Source organism: Vombatus ursinus, unplaced genomic scaffold (genome assembly GCF_900497805.2).
Source record: "Vombatus ursinus unplaced genomic scaffold, bare-nosed wombat genome assembly UNPS02014812.1, whole genome shotgun sequence".
Classification (NCBI taxonomy): domain Eukaryota; kingdom Metazoa; phylum Chordata; class Mammalia; order Diprotodontia; family Vombatidae; genus Vombatus; species Vombatus ursinus.
Genome location: NW_020954590.1, coordinates 74,828,626 through 74,847,165, shown reverse-complemented (window position 1 = coordinate 74,847,165; position 18,540 = coordinate 74,828,626). Strand labels below are relative to the sequence as shown.

Below are 18,540 nucleotides of genomic sequence, written 5' to 3'. Positions count from 1 at the left end.
AACCAATTCTGTTGTAACTCAAGCACCCCAAAGTGTCCCAGTGAGGTACAGTGATCTAAGGATTACCTTTGTAAAAGAGAATAGCCGGATTTTGTGGAACGTGGCTGTTTTGGCTTGGTGGTATCTGCAGTACTGTAACATTAAGGTCAGGATACAGCTGTCTGGTGACTAAACCCACATTCAGTGAATAAGTGCTATCCCATCACCAGACATTACCAGACATCTGTTTCCTGTTTTCATTCTTTGGGTTGTCATTCTATTCGGGTTTCCCTTTCACCTGTAGGCCTCTTAAGGCAAACACAACAAAGTATGTCCATCCATTTGGTTATAATTTTTTAAAAAATCACTATTACTAGGAATAAATTGGTCATTCTGTTTCAAATAGGGGATCCAGAGTATACATTCTATGATTGTTACATGGCATAAACACTTTTGTTTTGGTCTTCATTTAGGTGACTAACTTCCTTCTTTACTTCCAACTGAAAACCTTTCCTGTTGGAGCAGTACCATAACCTCCAGAAAATACAATTGTCAATTGATTCATACAAAAGAGAAACCCATAACAGCACAAATAAGAGAAGGTAGTAAATAACCAAAACTGGATGCAGTAATTAGAGGCTGCTTTTCAAAGAATTAAAAGGTATCTCTTGTAATTTAAGGTTTTATACTTTATAAAAGAATCAGGATGTAGAATAGGATGCAACAGGGAAGCTAATTTCTGTGCAAATAATTTGAAAGCAAATATGTTTTCTTCTCAGCCTAAGTCAATACCTTTAAAATGATGCCCAAGTTTACATTTACCCTAGAGGGTAAACAGCTTTAAATTACTAGTATAAAACTTTTGTGTCAAAGTGCCTGTCAGAAAGTTGAGAAAAGAAGGTATTAAAAAAAAAACAAGGTAGCCATTAAGTACTCCAAAAATAGAACTGTGGAAAAGTTTCCATTCTCTCTAAGGGAAGGCATTATAGCATCATCTTATTTCAGCCTTTTTTAATTTGCAAGCTAAGATTGACAAAGTACTCCCCACAACAGAAAAATTCACCAGATGAGTATGTAGTTATATTTTAAGAACTTTGTCATTTTTAGACATGGGACAGTATACTGAACAAAAAATTCAATCATTCTGCACTGTCTCCACATTTACTGTTTGGTCTGTCACTTAAAATTTGTGTTGTAGTTTAATCAGCAGTGAAAAGGTATAAGGACAGTAAGAGAAATAATTTATTAAAAAATATTTTCACAAATACTGTGCACACTAGCATATAAGTAATGATCTGAATTTTTCTAAATAAAAACTCAAACTTTGACCTCCAGTTGCTAGAGCTGGAATTTATCTCAGAGACTAACAGAGGCTTATTTCCCCTTCGGGTGCTTGAACCCCTGCTAAATCAGCCTATGGATCAATGACACTCGACAAAAACACATTCTACAATATGCAGTGATGAAAAGGACAAATGAGGCATGCAAGAAAACTTCTGACTAAATGATTTCTTCTGACTACTTAAAAGCATTGAGGATACAAGTCTGATCTCCAAAGTCTATTCCGCAAAAGAGGCCTTGTGTATGTTTCATCATAGTACACAGACTTAAGTTTTGTCCAATATGGCTTCTCATAGACATTTTATTTTGATTTTACCTATTAAAAAAAAAAGGAAAAATGCATCATGCCAAAATCCAGCACCCAACATTTTGAGTCTGGTGGAACAGGAAAATGAAACAAGAAACGGTGAGCATTCTAGGCTCATTTTTCCAGTATTCCTGAGACAACTTTTTTCTCTAAGTTTAGAATTTATGAGCTATAGTATTTAAGAAGGTTTTCATCTGTGGGCTTCAAGATTTTCTTTTCAGCCATATTTACTACCCAACCTGGAGCAAGACCAAAGAAAATCTGCCTTGGATCCTTTCGAGTACTCAGCATTTTGAAGAGTTCATCTTTAGTGATGTCAGGTAAAATGTAACCATATTTCTTGGCTAGTTCAAGTCTTGCTTCAGGAAACTGGGCTGGATCTGCCAGGTATCCACGGTTCCTAGGATCAGTGTAGTATGGCACCAATTCTTCAGGTGGGAGCATTCTCTTGGGAATAGGTTTTCCACGAAGAAAAAATGGAACAGGTTTGCAGAGAATCTCTATTTTAAAAATGGAGATATAAACATTAGCTATGTAGATCACTAGCTTCTTTTATAAGCTACAAATTTTCTTTAATTCATCTTCCCATGCCAAGAAAACTAAAGAATAAATTTAACACTAACAATGCTTCTGTTAAATACTTATCCAAAGTAGGCAAACATAACTGGAAAATCTACCTTCCAAAGACCAACATTAAACATTAGTATTTAAATGTACACTTTGCAGCAAATGAAAATGGGTTTTAAAAAGGGATAAGTTTATCTACCTCCTGACAGAGAGGTGATGGACTCAATATGTAAAATGAGACATACATCTTTTTTGGACATGACCAACCTGGAAATTTGTTTTCTTGACTATATTTGTCAAAAGTTTTATATTTTTTTTATTTTGGGCAGGAGAGAAAGGGAGGGAGAAGGTAGGGCAGAAGGGAAAGAAGATAAATGTTTGGCAATTGAAAAATGCTTGAGAGAGGATTCTGGGAAGATGGCACAGCAGGTCAGAAAATTCCAAGCTCTCCAGATTTCCCCCACAAATAAGAAAAAATAACCCCTCTGGGTGAATGGATAGCCATAAAAATTAAAAAAAAAAATTGGGGCAGAACAGTGGTTTTCCTGGTACAACTTGAGAAGATCCAAAGAAAAATTCCAGGACAAAGGTTTGATCCCTGTGAAGAGTAAACACCTCCAGGCTAGTTCTGCTTAAACAACAAGCAGTGAGCCCTGCGTTGAGAGGTAGACTGGGCCCCAGCCACAAGAATTTTCACCTCCTGGGCAGTGTGTGGAGTTGGACATCTGAGCAGGGGAAGATTAAGGGAATCTCTACTGATAAAGGATGCCAGACCCAGCTGTGCTGCCAAGACTGGGCCCTGAGCAAGAATGAACCAGCACAGGCCCGTTGAGTGCAGAAAAGTAGGGCAGGGACACAGCTGGCTGTGGGCACTTACAGGAGGTCAGAGTTCTTAGTTTCAGGTTTGAGGCCAGAAGGGAGAACTGAAAGAGGATCTGAGGCCAGAGATACCATCGCCCACACCTTAGGACTAGAGGTAATTACAATAAGCTGCTACAAATAAAAAAAATGAGTAGAGAAAGGAGAAAGAATACAATAGAAAGTTACTATGGGAATAGAGAGGACTGGGGTTCTTCTTCAGAAGAGGACACTGAAGCAAAAAAGGCCTCTCCAACCCCAAAGAATAACGTCAAATGGTCACTTGCCCAAAAAGAATTCACAGAAGAACTTAAAAATTTTAAGATTTTAAAAATCAAATGAAAGAGACTGTGGAAAATTAAAAAAAAAGAACAATCCAAGAAAAACAAGAAAATTATGAAAAGAAAGTCAACCAACTGAAAAAAGGAGATCCAGAATCTTAAGGAATGACTCCTTGAAAATTAGAATTGGGCAAGAGGAAGTCAGCAAAGTTATAAGACACTAGGAAATACAAAATAAAATAGAAAGAATGAAAAAACAGAAGAGAATGTGAAATATCTCATAAGAAAAACAAATGCTCTAGAGAGAACAGATCAAGAAGAGAAAACATAAAAATAATCAGACTACCTGAAAGCTATGATCAAAAGAAGGATCTTGATACAAGAACACAAGAAATAATTAAATTGTCCTGAAGCGATAGAACAAGAAGGCAAAGTAGAAATAGAAAAAACCCATCAATCACCACCTGAAAGAGATCCTATGAGCAAAACCTATAGGCAAATCACAGTTAAATTCCAAAACTCTCAGCTCAAGGAGAAACAAGAAGGTAAAAGGAAAGGGTCACAGGAAGAGGATAAGGGAGGGATCTTTGGTGGGGGACAGCTTAAGTAACAGGAGGGCAAAGTAGTGAGTAGAAGTAGAGAAGTCAGGAGGCATAGGAAATAAGAGATATACACAAACATAAAATAAAAGATCAAGAGTAAAATTTATTAGGAAAAAAACAGGTAGTAATCATGATCTCAGACAAAGTTAAAGGAAAAATAGATTTAATCAAAAAAGAAAAATAGGGAAACTACACTATATGTCAGTCATATTAATCAATATTGTTTTAGACTGAAATAACTAAACAGTATAAAGTTGGAATATTGCTATGGTGCCGGAATGATGAGTTGGTGGACTTAGAAAAATATGGAATGCCTTAGACTTATGAAGGAAGATGCTATCCACCCTCAGAGAAACAGAGGACAAATAAGAATAGTACAGTCTTACATAGATGCATATGAATGTATGTGTCTATATGAGTATGATTATAGATATCTAAGTATATGTAAGTATATATGTGTATCTGTGTGTGCGCGCGCGTGTGTGTGTCTGTGTCCATGCTGAATTGTAGCCTTCTTGAGGAAGAGTAAGGAGGAAGGTGGAAAAAAAAGAAAAAAGAAAAAAGGAAAAAGTGCACAGCAGAGAATAAACTTAGAAAGAAGCAAAGAAAAGATGGACAGCACTGAACACAATGTGTAGTATTTATTATACAGACTTTCCTGAAATGGAAATTTATTGCTGTATATTTTGAATCCTCTCACATTCTGCTGTGCACATGGCAATACTTTTTTAAAATTTTATATTTAAGTTTACAATCTGTTTCTTTTTTCTTTTCTTACTGTGTATTTAAGTTTTAATATTTAAGTTTAAAATAACTAATAAAAAATAAAAATACATATAAAATTAAAATTTTAAAACAAACAAAAAGAACAGGTCCTATTTTTATATGATTTGAGTCCCATTTATAGTCACCGTTAACATAGGACCAACACCATAGGATTGAAAATGGAATGGACTTCTAATGTCAACAAGTCCAACCTCTTCACTTTTCAGGTAAGGAAAATGAAGCCAAGAGATGTTAAGTGATTTGCTCAAGATCATCAACAAGAAGAGGCAGAGCTGAAAATGATACATGACTTTAGTTATACCTTGAAAAGTCTGGTGTAATAAATGCCGTAATAAAAAAAAAAAGAGATCTGGAAAAGCTGTAGGTTTACTGTGAAATAACATACGAAAGCCTTAAGTAATCTCTAGTTTAGAAGCCTAACTGGAAGAACTGTGGGGAATATAAGGATTTTTATAATAATCTAAATAACAAGCTACCTGGGAAATGACGGCAAACAACTTGATACCTAGAAAACAGCTATCTTGGGAAGGTAGGTGGTGCCACAGTACACAGAGCCTTGGGCCTAGAGTCAGGAAGACTGATCTGTAAAACGAGCTGGACAGGAAATGGCGAACCAGTCCAGTATCTCTGGACTCACAAATGGACTCACAAAGAGTCAGACATGACTGAAATGACTGAACAACAACCAAGGAGAACTGTAAAAATCAACATAGGGCTTGGAATGTCTAACTTCTTTCAAGGTTTACGTTAAGCGATAGCTCCTACTTTAGGCCTTATCTAACCCACCCAATTGTTAGTGCTCCTTTCTCCCTGAAATTACTTTGTATATATTTTGTATTGACTTACCCGTGTACATATTATTTTCCCACAGTAGAATATAATAAGCTGTTGTTCCCATGTTACAAATGCAAATAAACTAGTAGCAGCTTATTATGTTCAGGATTTAAAGAGACATGTGACATATGGCACTGGGCATCTATTATGCCTATCCATTATGAAGGGAAGAGTAAGAAAACAATAGACAAAACTTACCCAGGCTTCTTGGATCATAAAACGCTGTAGTAACAACACCACCATTTCTTTCAATTGCAGCTATGGCTAGCTCTGAAGCCAGCTGCACTTCAATATTAATTTTAGCCTTAAAGGTATCAGCACCCTGTTATGAGTTAAAACAACATCAATTACCACAGACAATCATAAAATATTTGGACCCGGGGGATGGGGGTGGGAACTGACTACAGCACACTTATTTTTTTCTGCTTAACTGAAATTTATTCCCAAAACCACTTGAACTGTAAAAAGTTAACTCATACTAGCAATTCCCATTCCAAACAATTTAAAGTCATTTTCCTGCAAAAATATTAATTCAGTATTTATTAAGCACCTGCTTTATACAAAGGTTACAAATCAAGAAAGGCTTTTATAAAAGAATCTTAGATGAACCTAGAAGGAAGAGAAGTATTTGTTCCTAGAATCAACAAGAAGCACCTAGAGTGTGAGTAGGAGAGTGACATGGTCAAATTTTCCCTTCAGGAAAACCACTTTGGTGGAAGATGGATTAGAAAGACGAGACTGAGATAGGAAATCAGTGTGGAGGCCATGGTAATAGCCCAGCCCAGAGATGATTAGGGTCTGAACTAGGGTGGTGAAGAGAGAGAAGCAGACCGATATGAGATACGGAATTATAAGATTTGGCAACTGAATGGATATGTGCAGCGAGGGAGAGTGAAGACCTGAGGATGATACCAAGGTTATGAAGGTTATGAACATGGATGACTAGAAGGATGGTTGTTTTATCAAGTGTAATAGATAAGTTTGGAATAAGGGGGGGGTCTGGGAACCAGAGGTGGGTATACTGAGGGGAAGAGAATTTTCCCAATGGCACCTTCAAAGCTGCTATTGTGGGCACCCTGGTTGGGGTTAGAGTCTAACTGCACTAACAGTCTAACTCCTGGCAAAGGGATGTGGGAATAAGGAGGAGTCTGGGAACTCACACAGAGAAGAGGGAACTAGGATAAGAGTTGGTATGGTTGTACTGGAAACAAATCCTATGTTAAGCCATCAAGGGAAGAAGAGATTGCAATGCATCTTCCTACTTTCCAACTTGCTGAACACACATCTCTTGGGGCCCAGCCCTGTGACCACTCTGGAGACCAATTAGTACAGAGGGTAGACTGGAAAGGAGAGAAACTGGCATCAAGGAGAGCAATTAGAGGACTATTATGGTGGACGAGATAAAAAGCGATGAGGGACTGAACTATGGTAATGAGAAAGAAGGGTGAGAGATGAGAGATGGATGATACACGATGGGAATAGGAGAGATAATGTGGAAATAGGATAGTTGGTATTTGACAAATGACTGGATGAGGGAGAAGAAAGAAAAGTCAAAGATGACACCAAGGTTTTCAGCTGGGAGACCAGAAATAAAGTGGTGTCCTTAACAGATAGAAAAGGTGGGACCAAGGATCACTATCACTTCACATTCTTTATCTACATCGAGAGCTACTACACCGTTTGCTTTCTCCAAGACTGAGAGAAATTTCAATCTGACCTACCCTTTTATCAAGAGGCCTTTTACCAGGAGATGACTAGTAACCTTTCTTCATTTTGTCAAATGTGAGAGGTACAGAATCAGCAGATCCAGATGACAGAGAGGTTCCAGATGAATAGCCAGAAGATGACAGGATTTAATTTAAAAAGGAGAATATGCTACTCCAAATGCAATAGTAAAGTTACTGACCAAAGTCTCAGTCTAGGTCCTACATTTCACAGATGAGGAAACTGAGAGCCAGAGAGTGTTTAGCCCAATAGCATACAAGTAGTAAGTGGCAGATGACTTAACTCTGGGTTATGTCACCGAATCAAGCTGTCTTTCAACTACAGTGTGATTACACTATGAAAAGCCTTAAGTATAAGTTAGTAATGAGTAGCATAGATATTACATTAGAGGGTAAGAGTGTTTTAATTGTTCCCAAACTAATACATTAAAACAACTTAGGGGAATCTTTAAAATTTCTAAGATACTATCATATTACAGAAAGAGAATTAATCTCATTCCTCTTGAGGAGAGATTTGAAATTAAGGGTTTTTTTTTCCTATTGTCTTTGATGCTCTCTTTCTACAATCCTTAATTCTGGTACTTATACATTCCATACATTCCTGGAACTCTTTTTTTCCAAAGGAACCTGCAAATACTTTTAGTTTAACATGAATACACAGTTCCCTCTAGTGGACACTATTTGCCATCCACTTGTTAAGTAAACCCGGTAAATGGAAATCTGAAGGTAGAAAAAATTTACTAAGGACTTAACAGTGTACCTCCTTAAGTAGCAAACTTCATTAGTACAATTAAAATAGGATGCCTTATAAAAAATTTGATCTACATATTTTTGATAAACATTTTTTAACCCAGTTACACTTATACGACTTGTTTGTGTTTAAAAAGAAAATAAATAAGGGTGAATGACCTACATTGGATAAATGGTTAAAGGATATGAACACAATTTACACTAATAGAAAATGACCATCAGTTCACATCTGAGACTTTGCAGATAAGTCACTGATAGAAATTAGATGGCTTGACCAGATCTTTCTGACTATCAAGTCCCAGAACTCTCTCTCTAAGCCTCTCAACTTCCCAAAACACAATTTATAAACAGACAAATAGCAAATACTGCAAGCACAAAAAAAAATATAGCTCTCCTGGTAATTAAATGACACCATTACACATCAAGGACTCTGTGATTACAGGCATGGGTATAACCTCCCTTTATCTAGATCATGACTGCTTTTTACTTTAGTTGTTGTGGTATCATTGTCAGCCTTGGACACTCATCTTCAGAAGATGAGTTGCTCTCAACTTAGCTAGACTAGTTTTGAGGAAAGACAAAATAGTCCAAAAGCTACTAGGTCAGATACTTAAAGACTTTCCAGATTAACAAAAGCTACCAGGGCTTATGCTCCACAGGCATAGCCTTGGAGAGCCTTAAGTCACTTCCATACCACTATCAAGCATGACAATAGAACTTTAGTGGAAAAGAATGTCTCCATTTAATACAACTATTAAAAGACAAAGTTGAGAGAGAGCTCAGGAAAATTATATACTACTAGTGGCACTGTAAGACGGGGTCATGGCTAGAACACTCTATTTGGAGTAAGAAAGAGCTAGGTTCAAATCCTACCTCTGATATTTACTAGCTGTGTGACACTGGACAAGTCACTTAACCTGTCTGGACCTCAGTTTCCTCACCTCTAAAATAAGAGGGCTGAAAAAAAAAACAATAAAAAATAAAATAAAATAAAATAAAAGGGTTGGACTTGACAACCTCTAAAGTTCTTTCTGGTTCTGAGTAAGCCTATGAACTATAAAATTACTTATACTCTTTGGCCCAGCAATTCTTCCATGGGCAATACACCCCTAAAGAAATAACCCAAAAGGAAAAAAATTATTAAAAAACTTATAAAAAAATTATAGTTTCACCATTCAGAGCAGGAAAAAACTGAAAACTAAAATGCCCATGAGAAAACTGCTTAAGGAAATAGACTACTTAGCTATTAAAAAAAGTCAAGTATGTAGACTATGTTGTCATATGCACCAAAGGGGTATTTAAAATAACCACACACTCTGAGAACTGGAAAGGGCCTCAGAAGCCAGTTAATATTCAGTGAAGAAGGCTTAAAACATGAACCTTCACGTAAGCACTAACTATGACAAAGTAAAAATATATGTACTTATATAAACAAAGATCCTAGGAGGATTTGGTGACTCTGATTTAAAGTGATTAGAATTTTGGATTTTTTTCAAAAGAACTATAACTCAGAAGATAACGCTCATTAGTTCTTTTGACTGCAAAATTGCTTAAGCTCATAATAAAACTGTGCGTGTATACAGATAGATACACATATATATTCCTATATGTATACACACAAAAAAAAGGCAGCAAGGCATTAGGAAAATGTGGGTTCACACACTACCTTTGCTTTTCAATAGCTGCCCTCCTACCTAGGATATTCTTCTTTTTCCCCTTTGCTTCCTCTATTTCCCTATATAAGGCCTTTCCCACTTCTGCCACCCCCCTCACCACTAACAATAATAACAATAATAACAGCTAACATTTCTATAGTACCTACTCTGTGCCAGGCATTGTGCTAAGCTTTTTACAATTAGGATCTCATTTGATCTATACACCAACACTGTGAAGTAGGTACTAGAGCTTTCCTTTGAGGAATACCTCTCATTTACACTGTATATATCTTGTGCGTCAATAGAACATAAGCTCCTAGGAGGCAAGTGTAGATTTCTGGCTTTCTTTGTATCCCCAGAACTTAGCACAGTGCCCAGCACATGGGAATTTCTCAAAAAATGCTTATTGGCTGATATTCGGGTTATGTGGTTCTGAAAAGTTACTTAATCTCTCAGGATTCCAGACAATTCTCTAAGACTAAATTGCAGAATGGTTGTAGATCTGCAATGGTTAAGGGAACTCTTTCACCAAGGATTGATGATACCAATTAAAGCATAGCTCTTGATTAAAATATATATAGATATATACATAAAGTAGGACATGCAGAATGCTAACCACCAAGAGACACAATAATGGTTCGTATGTATGTTTGTGCCTTGAGTACAAGTACTTCCATTTTTTTGTCTCTGCATCCTCAGCTTTAGGTAGACTTCAGGTCCCTAATAAACGGGGGCGGGTTGAATCGAAGAGAATTTCTATAGCAAGATAAAAGACACATTTTATACATACCTCCTCCACCAGCTGTACACCATAATCCCTTTTAAGTGGCTGAATGGTCACACCTCTTCCATTGACAAGCTGGGTTAAATCAATAGGTTGGGTAGGATCTACTCGACCTAAATCAATCAGGTACTGTAGTCTATTGAGACTCAAAGGATGGTACTGACGCCTAAAGCTAAAAAAACAAGAGGGTGAAAATAGAGTAAAGTTACAGTGGTTATACTGGTGAAGGCAGTACTTTAAATGGAAACCACTACCTACCTATTTCTCCCTTGCTGTGTCCACTGCCAATCAAACAAATAACTGTCAAGCTCTGATACAGTCTTTTATTTACAGACTGATTTAGGTATTTTAGGGGCAGCTAGGTGTTGAAGTGGATAAAGTCCTGGGCCTAAAGTCAGGAGGACTTGAATTCAAATCCAGCCTCAGACACTTACTAGCCATGTGACCCTGGGCAAGTCACTTAACCCTGTTTGCCTCAATTCCTCATTTGTAAAATAAGCTGGAAAAGGAAATGGCAAACCACTCCAATATCTCTGCCCAAAAAAACTCCAGATGGAGTCACAAAGAGTTGGACACAATTGAACAACAAATAACTTAGGTATTTCAACTAAACATTTAATACTGCCTTATAAGTTTCTATAATGTAATAAAATATCAATATCACTGCGTTTGCTAGAGAAAGATGACTCATTTCACTTGCAAAAAAAAATTTATCTTCTAGAATCTTAACTCTATTAATTTACATTTAAGAAAGAAGAAAAGATTTCAGTAAAACTTCAGCCTGGTTGTTTTGTCTGAATAATCAAATCAGTTGGAAGCCAAAGTAATGAGATCTCATTGTAGTACAAAAGATGGCCCATGAAACAGTAGCATGTTTACTATTCTTTTGTAAAACAAAGGAATTTAAAATTACTCCAAATTATGTCATGTTGATTCATGATGAATTAGTCATCTCAATTTAAAAAAACTAAGCAAAACTTACCTGTGTCCTTCATTAAATCCATACTTTGGGATTCGGAGATAAAATGGAGTCTGACCTCCCTCAAACCCTAACCGAGGCCTGGTTCCTCTCTGCCTTTCTCCTTTATGTCCTCGGCCACATTTTCTACCTCTTCTCCGACCTCTTCTTAATCTTTCCTAGAAAACAAGTGTCAATTCAGTAATATGCAATTTCTAAAAATGTGTATTTTCATCATTTGGACATTTTTATTTTCTCAGACCATAAGTTGTAGAGGTGCAAATCTGCAGTCATTTTCCTCTATTTTGTCACTCCCACTTCCCACACATGAAAATTCAACACTCAAAATTGACTAAACTTCTACAATCAAGCTATTAAGTTTGGACTATTCAAAAGCAAGGCTCAAGGATGAAAGACAGTTATGAATGTGAACTGAAAACTAGAAATCAAACAAGCTCTGAGGCTGAATGAATGTCAAACCTGTGTCAAAACAAAGTAAATACTTTAATATGCTACTAAAATAACTTGACAACTATATTTCCTATTATCCTGCTTATAAGTTCTACTGCACTCATATTTTTGTTTTTAAACTCTTATTTAAGAATACAACTGCTTTAAGTCCTATTATTTTATCTTTCTTTTTTTTAATTACTTGTCACTGATACTTTGTGTAAATTACCAGGTAGCATTTTTGTGTCAAACTATAAAGGGGATTTAGGTGAATGAAACAAGGCTGGTCTCAATGCAATTCTTAGTGACAAGCCGATTCAACGTAAGAAAAAAACAGAGCAACCCAGAGCCGGTCAGCAAATTCCACTTCTGTCATCCTGGACCAGACCTAAAATGCAGAAGCTGCAGAACCTACCTGCACCGTTTTTTTTTTTACCCTCAATCTAATTAAAGGTCCGAAATAAAAATAAATTTATAATTGCACAAGTCTTAATCAAGCAAGGTAAAGAGAGAGAAGATTAGATGCCACTTCTTATCTTCGAAACAGTCCTGAGCTTGAAAGCAAATGTTTCTGCTAGTCTGCTGCTGGCGGGCCATTTATCTGACCCATGCCAAAGCATAACTGGGGGATGGGTAGGCGGGGGGGGGGGGGTGTAACTGTCATGCTTAACACCAGAACCCTAGTGCGAACCAGGGCAGCAAGGCCAGGTTACGAGGGCAGGAGTCAAGCCTGACTCCCTCCCTCCCTCCTCCCGCCGCCCCCGGAGTTGGGGGAGGGGCGGGCCAACGGGGAGAGGACGCATAGGTCATTTCAGTTTTCCATCTGCTGCCATTTACCGGTTTCTTGGAGCCAGGGTTGGGCTTCAGGTTGGCCAGGCTGACACGCGGCAGAGAGCGCAAAAGGTCCAGGGCCTTGGCTCGGCCGCCGCCCCCGCCGCAAACCGGCCCCGCCATGGCAGTTCACCGACCTGCGGCCAAGCGCCTCCAAGAGCGAACGGGTCAGGCGCGGGTGTCCTCGCCCCACATGAGTGCAGCAGGCCCTGCCGCTTTACGGCCGAGGCCCCGCCTCTGTCGCAAAACGAATCCCATCGAATCACGCGATTGCGGCTGCGCCTCGGGCAGCTCAGTCCCCGAGCGGTCAAGGTCGAGTGCGGACGGTCTGTTGTAGGGGCGGCGGCCGGAACCTTACCTAAAAACATCGAGACGCCCCGCGACCTAGGCTCCACTGTAAAAGCCTGCTGGCGGGTCTGCTTACCTCAGGTTGCTTCTCCAGTCCATCCTCCATTAAACCCCTGAAGTGATCTTCCTAAAGCACGTGTCGTGTCATGTTAGCCTTGTACTCAATGAAGTCCAGTGGCTCCCAGTTGCTTCAAGGAGCAAATATAAAATGCTCTGGCGTTCAAAACCTTTAATAACCTAGGCCCCCTCACACCTTTACAGACTTTTTACATCTTACTCCCTGACAGGTATTCTTCAATCCAGTGACACTGGGCTCCTGGCTGTTCCACGAGCACCACGCTCCGTTTGTTTCTTGGCTCTGGCCATCATCTCTGGCTGTCTCCCGTATCCCCCATACCTGGACCGCTTTCCCTCCTATGTTCTGATTACGACCTCCCTGGCTTTCTTTAAGTCCCAACTAAAATCCCTTCTTTTACTGGCAACCTACCCCTGCTCCTCTTAATTTAAGGGCTTTGCCTCTTTTAATTGTTCAATTATTTAATTGTAACTTAATAATTTCTTTGCCCCGTAGATAGCTTGCTTTTCGTATATTTATTTGCATGCTGTCTGGGAATGGGAAAATTCGATTGTAAGCTCGAGAGCATGGACTGTATTTTTTGTATTCCCAGAGCACAGTGCCTGGAACATAGTAGAGGCTTAATAAATGTTTATTGAATTGAGTTTAATTTATTGAACTCGCGCCTTTTGGTCTTAATTCATTTCTAGCGACCAATTAGCCCAGTGATGCATGGTCCTCTCATTTCTTTCACCGGCCAGGCAAATACCAAGGACCCTCCCTAGAGGGACAAATCAGCCTCTTTCTCGGTCTCTGTCTCTCACTGTGTCCCCTGACCTTTTCCCTCCTTAACACTGTAAATACAACCACTCCAGCTCTTCTGCAAATATTGCATTTATTTCGTCACTTTCGAACCTGTTGCAAATTCGTGTCTGTCCCCAGAATGTCTACTTTAGATTTTAAGTCTCCTAATAAAGCAAAGCAACTTTCCATTTCCATTCTCCAATCATAGGATCTAATGCAGGAAAGGACCTTGGAGATCACCTATGTAGTACAAACCCCTCCATTTCAGAATGAGAAATTGAGACTCTGATTGGTGAGACTGTGATTTGCCCTAGGTTGTTCTGGTAGAGCTGGAATTTTAATGTTGGCTCTCTAGCTCCAAATCCCGCTTTCAAAATAGAAATTTTTCTTGAAATCGTTTTTATATTATCATTATTGGTGACAGTGATTGCCAAAATTAAGAGCTGAAATATTTTGAAATTACTTGTTTAATCAGTTAAATATTTACCTGTTTAATGTTTAGTTAATTTTAAAGGTTGTTTTTTTTTACTGTGTATGATGTCATCATAAAGGTCAGGCAATTTCTAAAATTTAAATGCATATTCTTTAAAGTGGAGATTGATGGGGATGGGATCTAGACCCCAAAAAGGAAAAACTGTGGACTTTCTCACATGGCCAAATCTCTGGCGTTTGCCTGAGGCCATCAATTATGGCCTCAAAATTCCATCAATTAGCCTTTCATTGTGGCTACACCCAATCTCCCAATTCTCTGTTACCCTTAACCTAGCCTAGCCCTCCCTATGGCACCCCTCCCCCATTTCCCACACTTAATCCTAGCTAGGCTCCATTGTCCAGGTTCCAGGAGTTCTGTTCAACCCAGTTTACTGCCCACTCTCATCCAGATCTCCTTAAACCCCTCCTCCAGTCACCCCAAACTACTTGGCCACTCCTAGATTTCTCCTACAGTCTTTCTGTATATAAGGTCCATCTTGTCTCCATTAAGATGCTTAGATTCTTATCTAGCCACTGCTCAGATTCTTAAAATCTAGCCAATACCTCACAGACTCTCAGATTCCTCAAGAGTCTGGCAATATGGCATATCTTTAATAAAGCTTGTCTTTGGCTGAAAGAAGGCTTGGGTCAAATTCTTTCAGGCAAGACCCGCATGTAGTCCCAGCACCCCTAAACCTCTAGACCTTATCAGAGAAGTTGCCTAAATACAATGGAAACAAATTGCTTCAAAATTAGGCATCTCATAGGCATTGTGGTGAAACTGTAAGAAAAACAAATTAATTAGTCTTATAAAATATTTGAGAGGTGAGCAGTGGGTATGGAGCCAACTTTCCAGCCAAGAGATCATTCATTTAAGTCTTACTTCTGAAACATCTTGGCTTTCAACCTTGTGCTTAACTTTTTACTTAGTCCCTTAACCGCTCAGTTCTATCTTAAGATGATAAATTACTGAAAAGATACCAATCTTAATTGGTCAATGGAAATTTCTAACTTGGGATTTTCCAGTATCAATGGAATCACAGTCCAATTACTATTCCTATACATTTGTTGTTGTTCCTCCTTCCTTTCAAAGAGAACCAATGACATCAAAAGGTGATATCTTGACTTGCATGTGAATTGGATTTAAGTGAGGCAGAGCTGCACAGCCACCTTTATAGCCTTTGGAACAAATTGTTCTCATCTGCCCATTCCACTGGAGGAAGTCTTTACATGCTTTGGATAGACATCCCCCTAACTCACTGATGGGTTTGAGGCCAGTTTAGGTGTTCAAGGAGACTAGTACCTCTAGTTTGAAGGCTTGCTCATTCAACTTTGTTGTCTACCTCTCAACCAACTCTCACCTGTGGCTCCAAGAAGTGTTACCCCTGGTAAAACCATCTTGGCAGAAGGGTTAAACCAGGATCCTATAGAATGGCTGAACAAGTTGTGGTATATAAATGTAATGGAATACTATTGTGCTATAAGAAATGATGAGCAGGCAGACTTCAAAAAAACCTGGAAAGACTTACATGAACTGATGCATAGTGAAATAAGCAGAACCAGGAGAACATTGTACACAGTAACAGTCACATTATAGAATGACTGACTTTGATAGACTTGGCTCTTCACAGAAATGCAAGAATCTAAGACATCTCCAAAAGACTTACGATGGAAATTTTTATCCACACCCAAAGAAAGAAATATGGAATCTGAATGTATATGGAAGCATACTATTTGCTCTCCTTTTCCTTTGTTGTTTTGTTTTATTGCTTCATTCTCCTGGTTCCTCCCATTAGTTCTAATTGTTCTTTACGTTGTGACTAATGGAAAAATATGTTTAACATTAATGTATATGTAGAGTCTATATCAGATTGTACGCCATCGTGAGTAGGGGGGAATAAGTGGGAGGGAGAGAAAATTTAAAACTCAAAATCTTATGGAAGTGAATGTTTAAAACTAAAAATAAATTAGTTATATATTTTAAAAAAACACCAGGATCCTATAAAATTACTATGAAGTTAGGTGCTATATATTATGCAAAAAGACAAGAGTCCTTATTTCTGTACTTAAATAGCTTTAAATTGAATAGTGTTCACAGATTTCTTGGAAGCGATTTTGTTTTTCTTTAAAGAAAATGGGAAGAATTGACCAGAATGTATGCCCTTGGCTTACAGAAAAAGGTTTTTGGTTTTTTTTTTAATCATAAAAATCTTATTCAGAGAAATACTGAACTTTCTTGTGGGTTTCTTAGCAAAAAAATGTTTTTGAAGAGGTGGGGTGGATCATGGGTAAGATTTACATTGAGCTAAATGAATGTTATAGAAACTTAAATCCAGGTAATATAAAATTGTTTTTTTTACTTCAGCCCATCTAATAATGTGGGATTTTGTGGTTGTTGAAAGTAGAAACTATCTGTTGCACATTTGTTCATTCAATACCTATTACTTAGTGCCTACTAGATGTAAAGTATTATGCTAGGCACCAGCAGAGATACTAAGATTATTAAGACATGATCCCTGCCCTTATAGAATTTAAAATCTAGTGGGAGTAATATGAAAGATATGTAAATAGACTATTAAATAATAATGTTAAAAAGAAAATAAGCATATAAGAAAAGAACAAAAAGGCAGCATAGTATATTGAATGTAAGAAAGATTTTAGGGGGTTAGCCTTCCACAGCAGGATTAGAAATTCCAAGATCTGGTGGATAGTCCTTCAGCCAATCAGAAAGTACTCCAAACTTTTCTATAAACAACTAGTTCTTAAGAAAGAGCCTTAGAGGCTAAATCAGTTGCAACCAGAAAGGTTCAAGGATGGGGGCTTCCACTGGGCAAAGATTTTTCTCCACTATGCTTGCTTAACAAGCTTATTGAATATGAACTGACACACCCCAAGGGCAGAGATAGCTGCCATTTTTTAACATGGGACGCACGAAGTAGGTGGAGTTAACAGAACATGGACAAACATGAAATGGGCTCTCCAGGAAGGGTGTAACTCAGATGAACCAGACCAATAATAGCCCTGATGGGTGGAATATGGATCTTACTAACAGTTTAAAAGTTGTTTCTGCCACTGAACCAGTGCCCACATGCCACTAAAGTACGTTGTGCCCGCTTTCCTTCACTCACTCACTGTAGTAGATTTTTGTTTCAGATTTTTCTAACATTGACTACCAAGCTGGCCTCTGAATCAGAAATGCCTAGGTTCGAGCCCTGGCTCTGATACATTTTGCTTTTATGACCCAGGGCAAATCACAACTTTTCAGTGCTCCCCAGGCAACTCTCAAAAATATTCAGAGAAGGTGCTGCCCTACTTTGGTAGGGAGTTCCTCATTTCCTCTTTGGGAATTTCTTATAACAAGGAAATCATAAGTCCAGACCTATCCCATCCCAAGAAAGTTACAAAGTTGTTTGCTAGGAAAGGTTCAAGGAAGGAAAGCCCATTTTCAACAGCAGAATCAGGAGAAGCTTCAGAGAGTGACAGTATTGGTCTCAACAAAATATTGAAAAATACACAGAAGAAAATAAAAACAAGTTCAGAAAGGGACACAAGTGATAATTTTATTGCCATCTTATTAAGTTTAATAGTGCTTTTAAAATACAAACTGTACTTAACAGAACTAATAAAAATAGTTAGCTTTTAAAGCCCTATACAGGGACAGCGAGGTGGTGCAGTACATAGAGATCTGGTCTTAGAGTCAGGAGGACCGAAGTTCAAATTCAGCCTCAGACACTTGATACTTATTAGCTGTGTGACCCTGGGCAAGTCACTTAACCCTGAGTGCCTCCGCAATAAAAAAAAAAGACCTTATATAATCTGATACCAATTTACTTTTCCAGCCTCATTAGATACTGTTTCCCCTCCAGCAAAACTGGGATCCAGCAAAACTGGTATTTTTCTCTATTCGTTGTAGAAGATGCCCCATTTCCCGTCTCCTCTTTTTGGCACTGGCCATCCCTCATGCCTAGAATATACTCCCTCCTTCCCTCACTCTGAGGGTCTCTCTGTTCCATTAAACTGTAGCTCAGACACCATCTTCTGGATGAAACCTTTCCTTACCCTTCCCCACCTCCCAACTGCTAGTGCCCTCAATTCCAAACACCTTTATTTTATTTTATTTTATTTTATTTTATTTTATTTTATTTTATTTTATTT

At 38.2% G+C, this 18,540-nt stretch overlaps 1 protein-coding gene across 1 annotated transcript; it reads right to left on the bottom strand.

Annotated features, from left to right (window-relative positions):
- Nucleotides 1-1,199: 1,199 nt before the first annotated feature.
- Nucleotides 1,200-12,855, bottom strand: LOC114054324 (39S ribosomal protein L15, mitochondrial). The gene is made up of 5 exons (XM_027877548.1): nt 12,714-12,855; nt 11,451-11,605; nt 10,475-10,640; nt 5,754-5,877; nt 1,200-2,127 (listed from the first exon to the last, which is right to left on the bottom strand). Exons 1-5 carry the CDS (start codon nt 12,828-12,830, stop codon nt 1,790-1,792), a joined length of 900 nt encoding a protein of 299 aa, XP_027733349.1. The 5' UTR covers nt 12,831-12,855; the 3' UTR covers nt 1,200-1,789.
- Nucleotides 12,856-18,540: the final 5,685 nt, after the last annotated feature.

What these genes read in the sequence shown, in the direction of transcription:
- LOC114054324 (XM_027877548.1), bottom strand. Translation starts at nt 12,830, where the DNA reads ATGGCGGGGCCGGTTTGCGGCGGGGGCGGCGGCCGAGCCAAGGCCCTG. An exon ending in ACCCTGGCTCCAAGAAACCG is followed by an intron (nt 11,606 to 12,713) that starts GTAAATGGCAGC and finishes CTTGTTTTCTAG; the next exon opens with GAAAGATTAAGAAGAGGTCG. An exon ending in GTGTACAGCTGGTGGAGGAG is followed by an intron (nt 5,878 to 10,474) that starts GTATGTATAAAA and finishes AACTCATAACAG; the next exon opens with GGTGCTGATACCTTTAAGGC.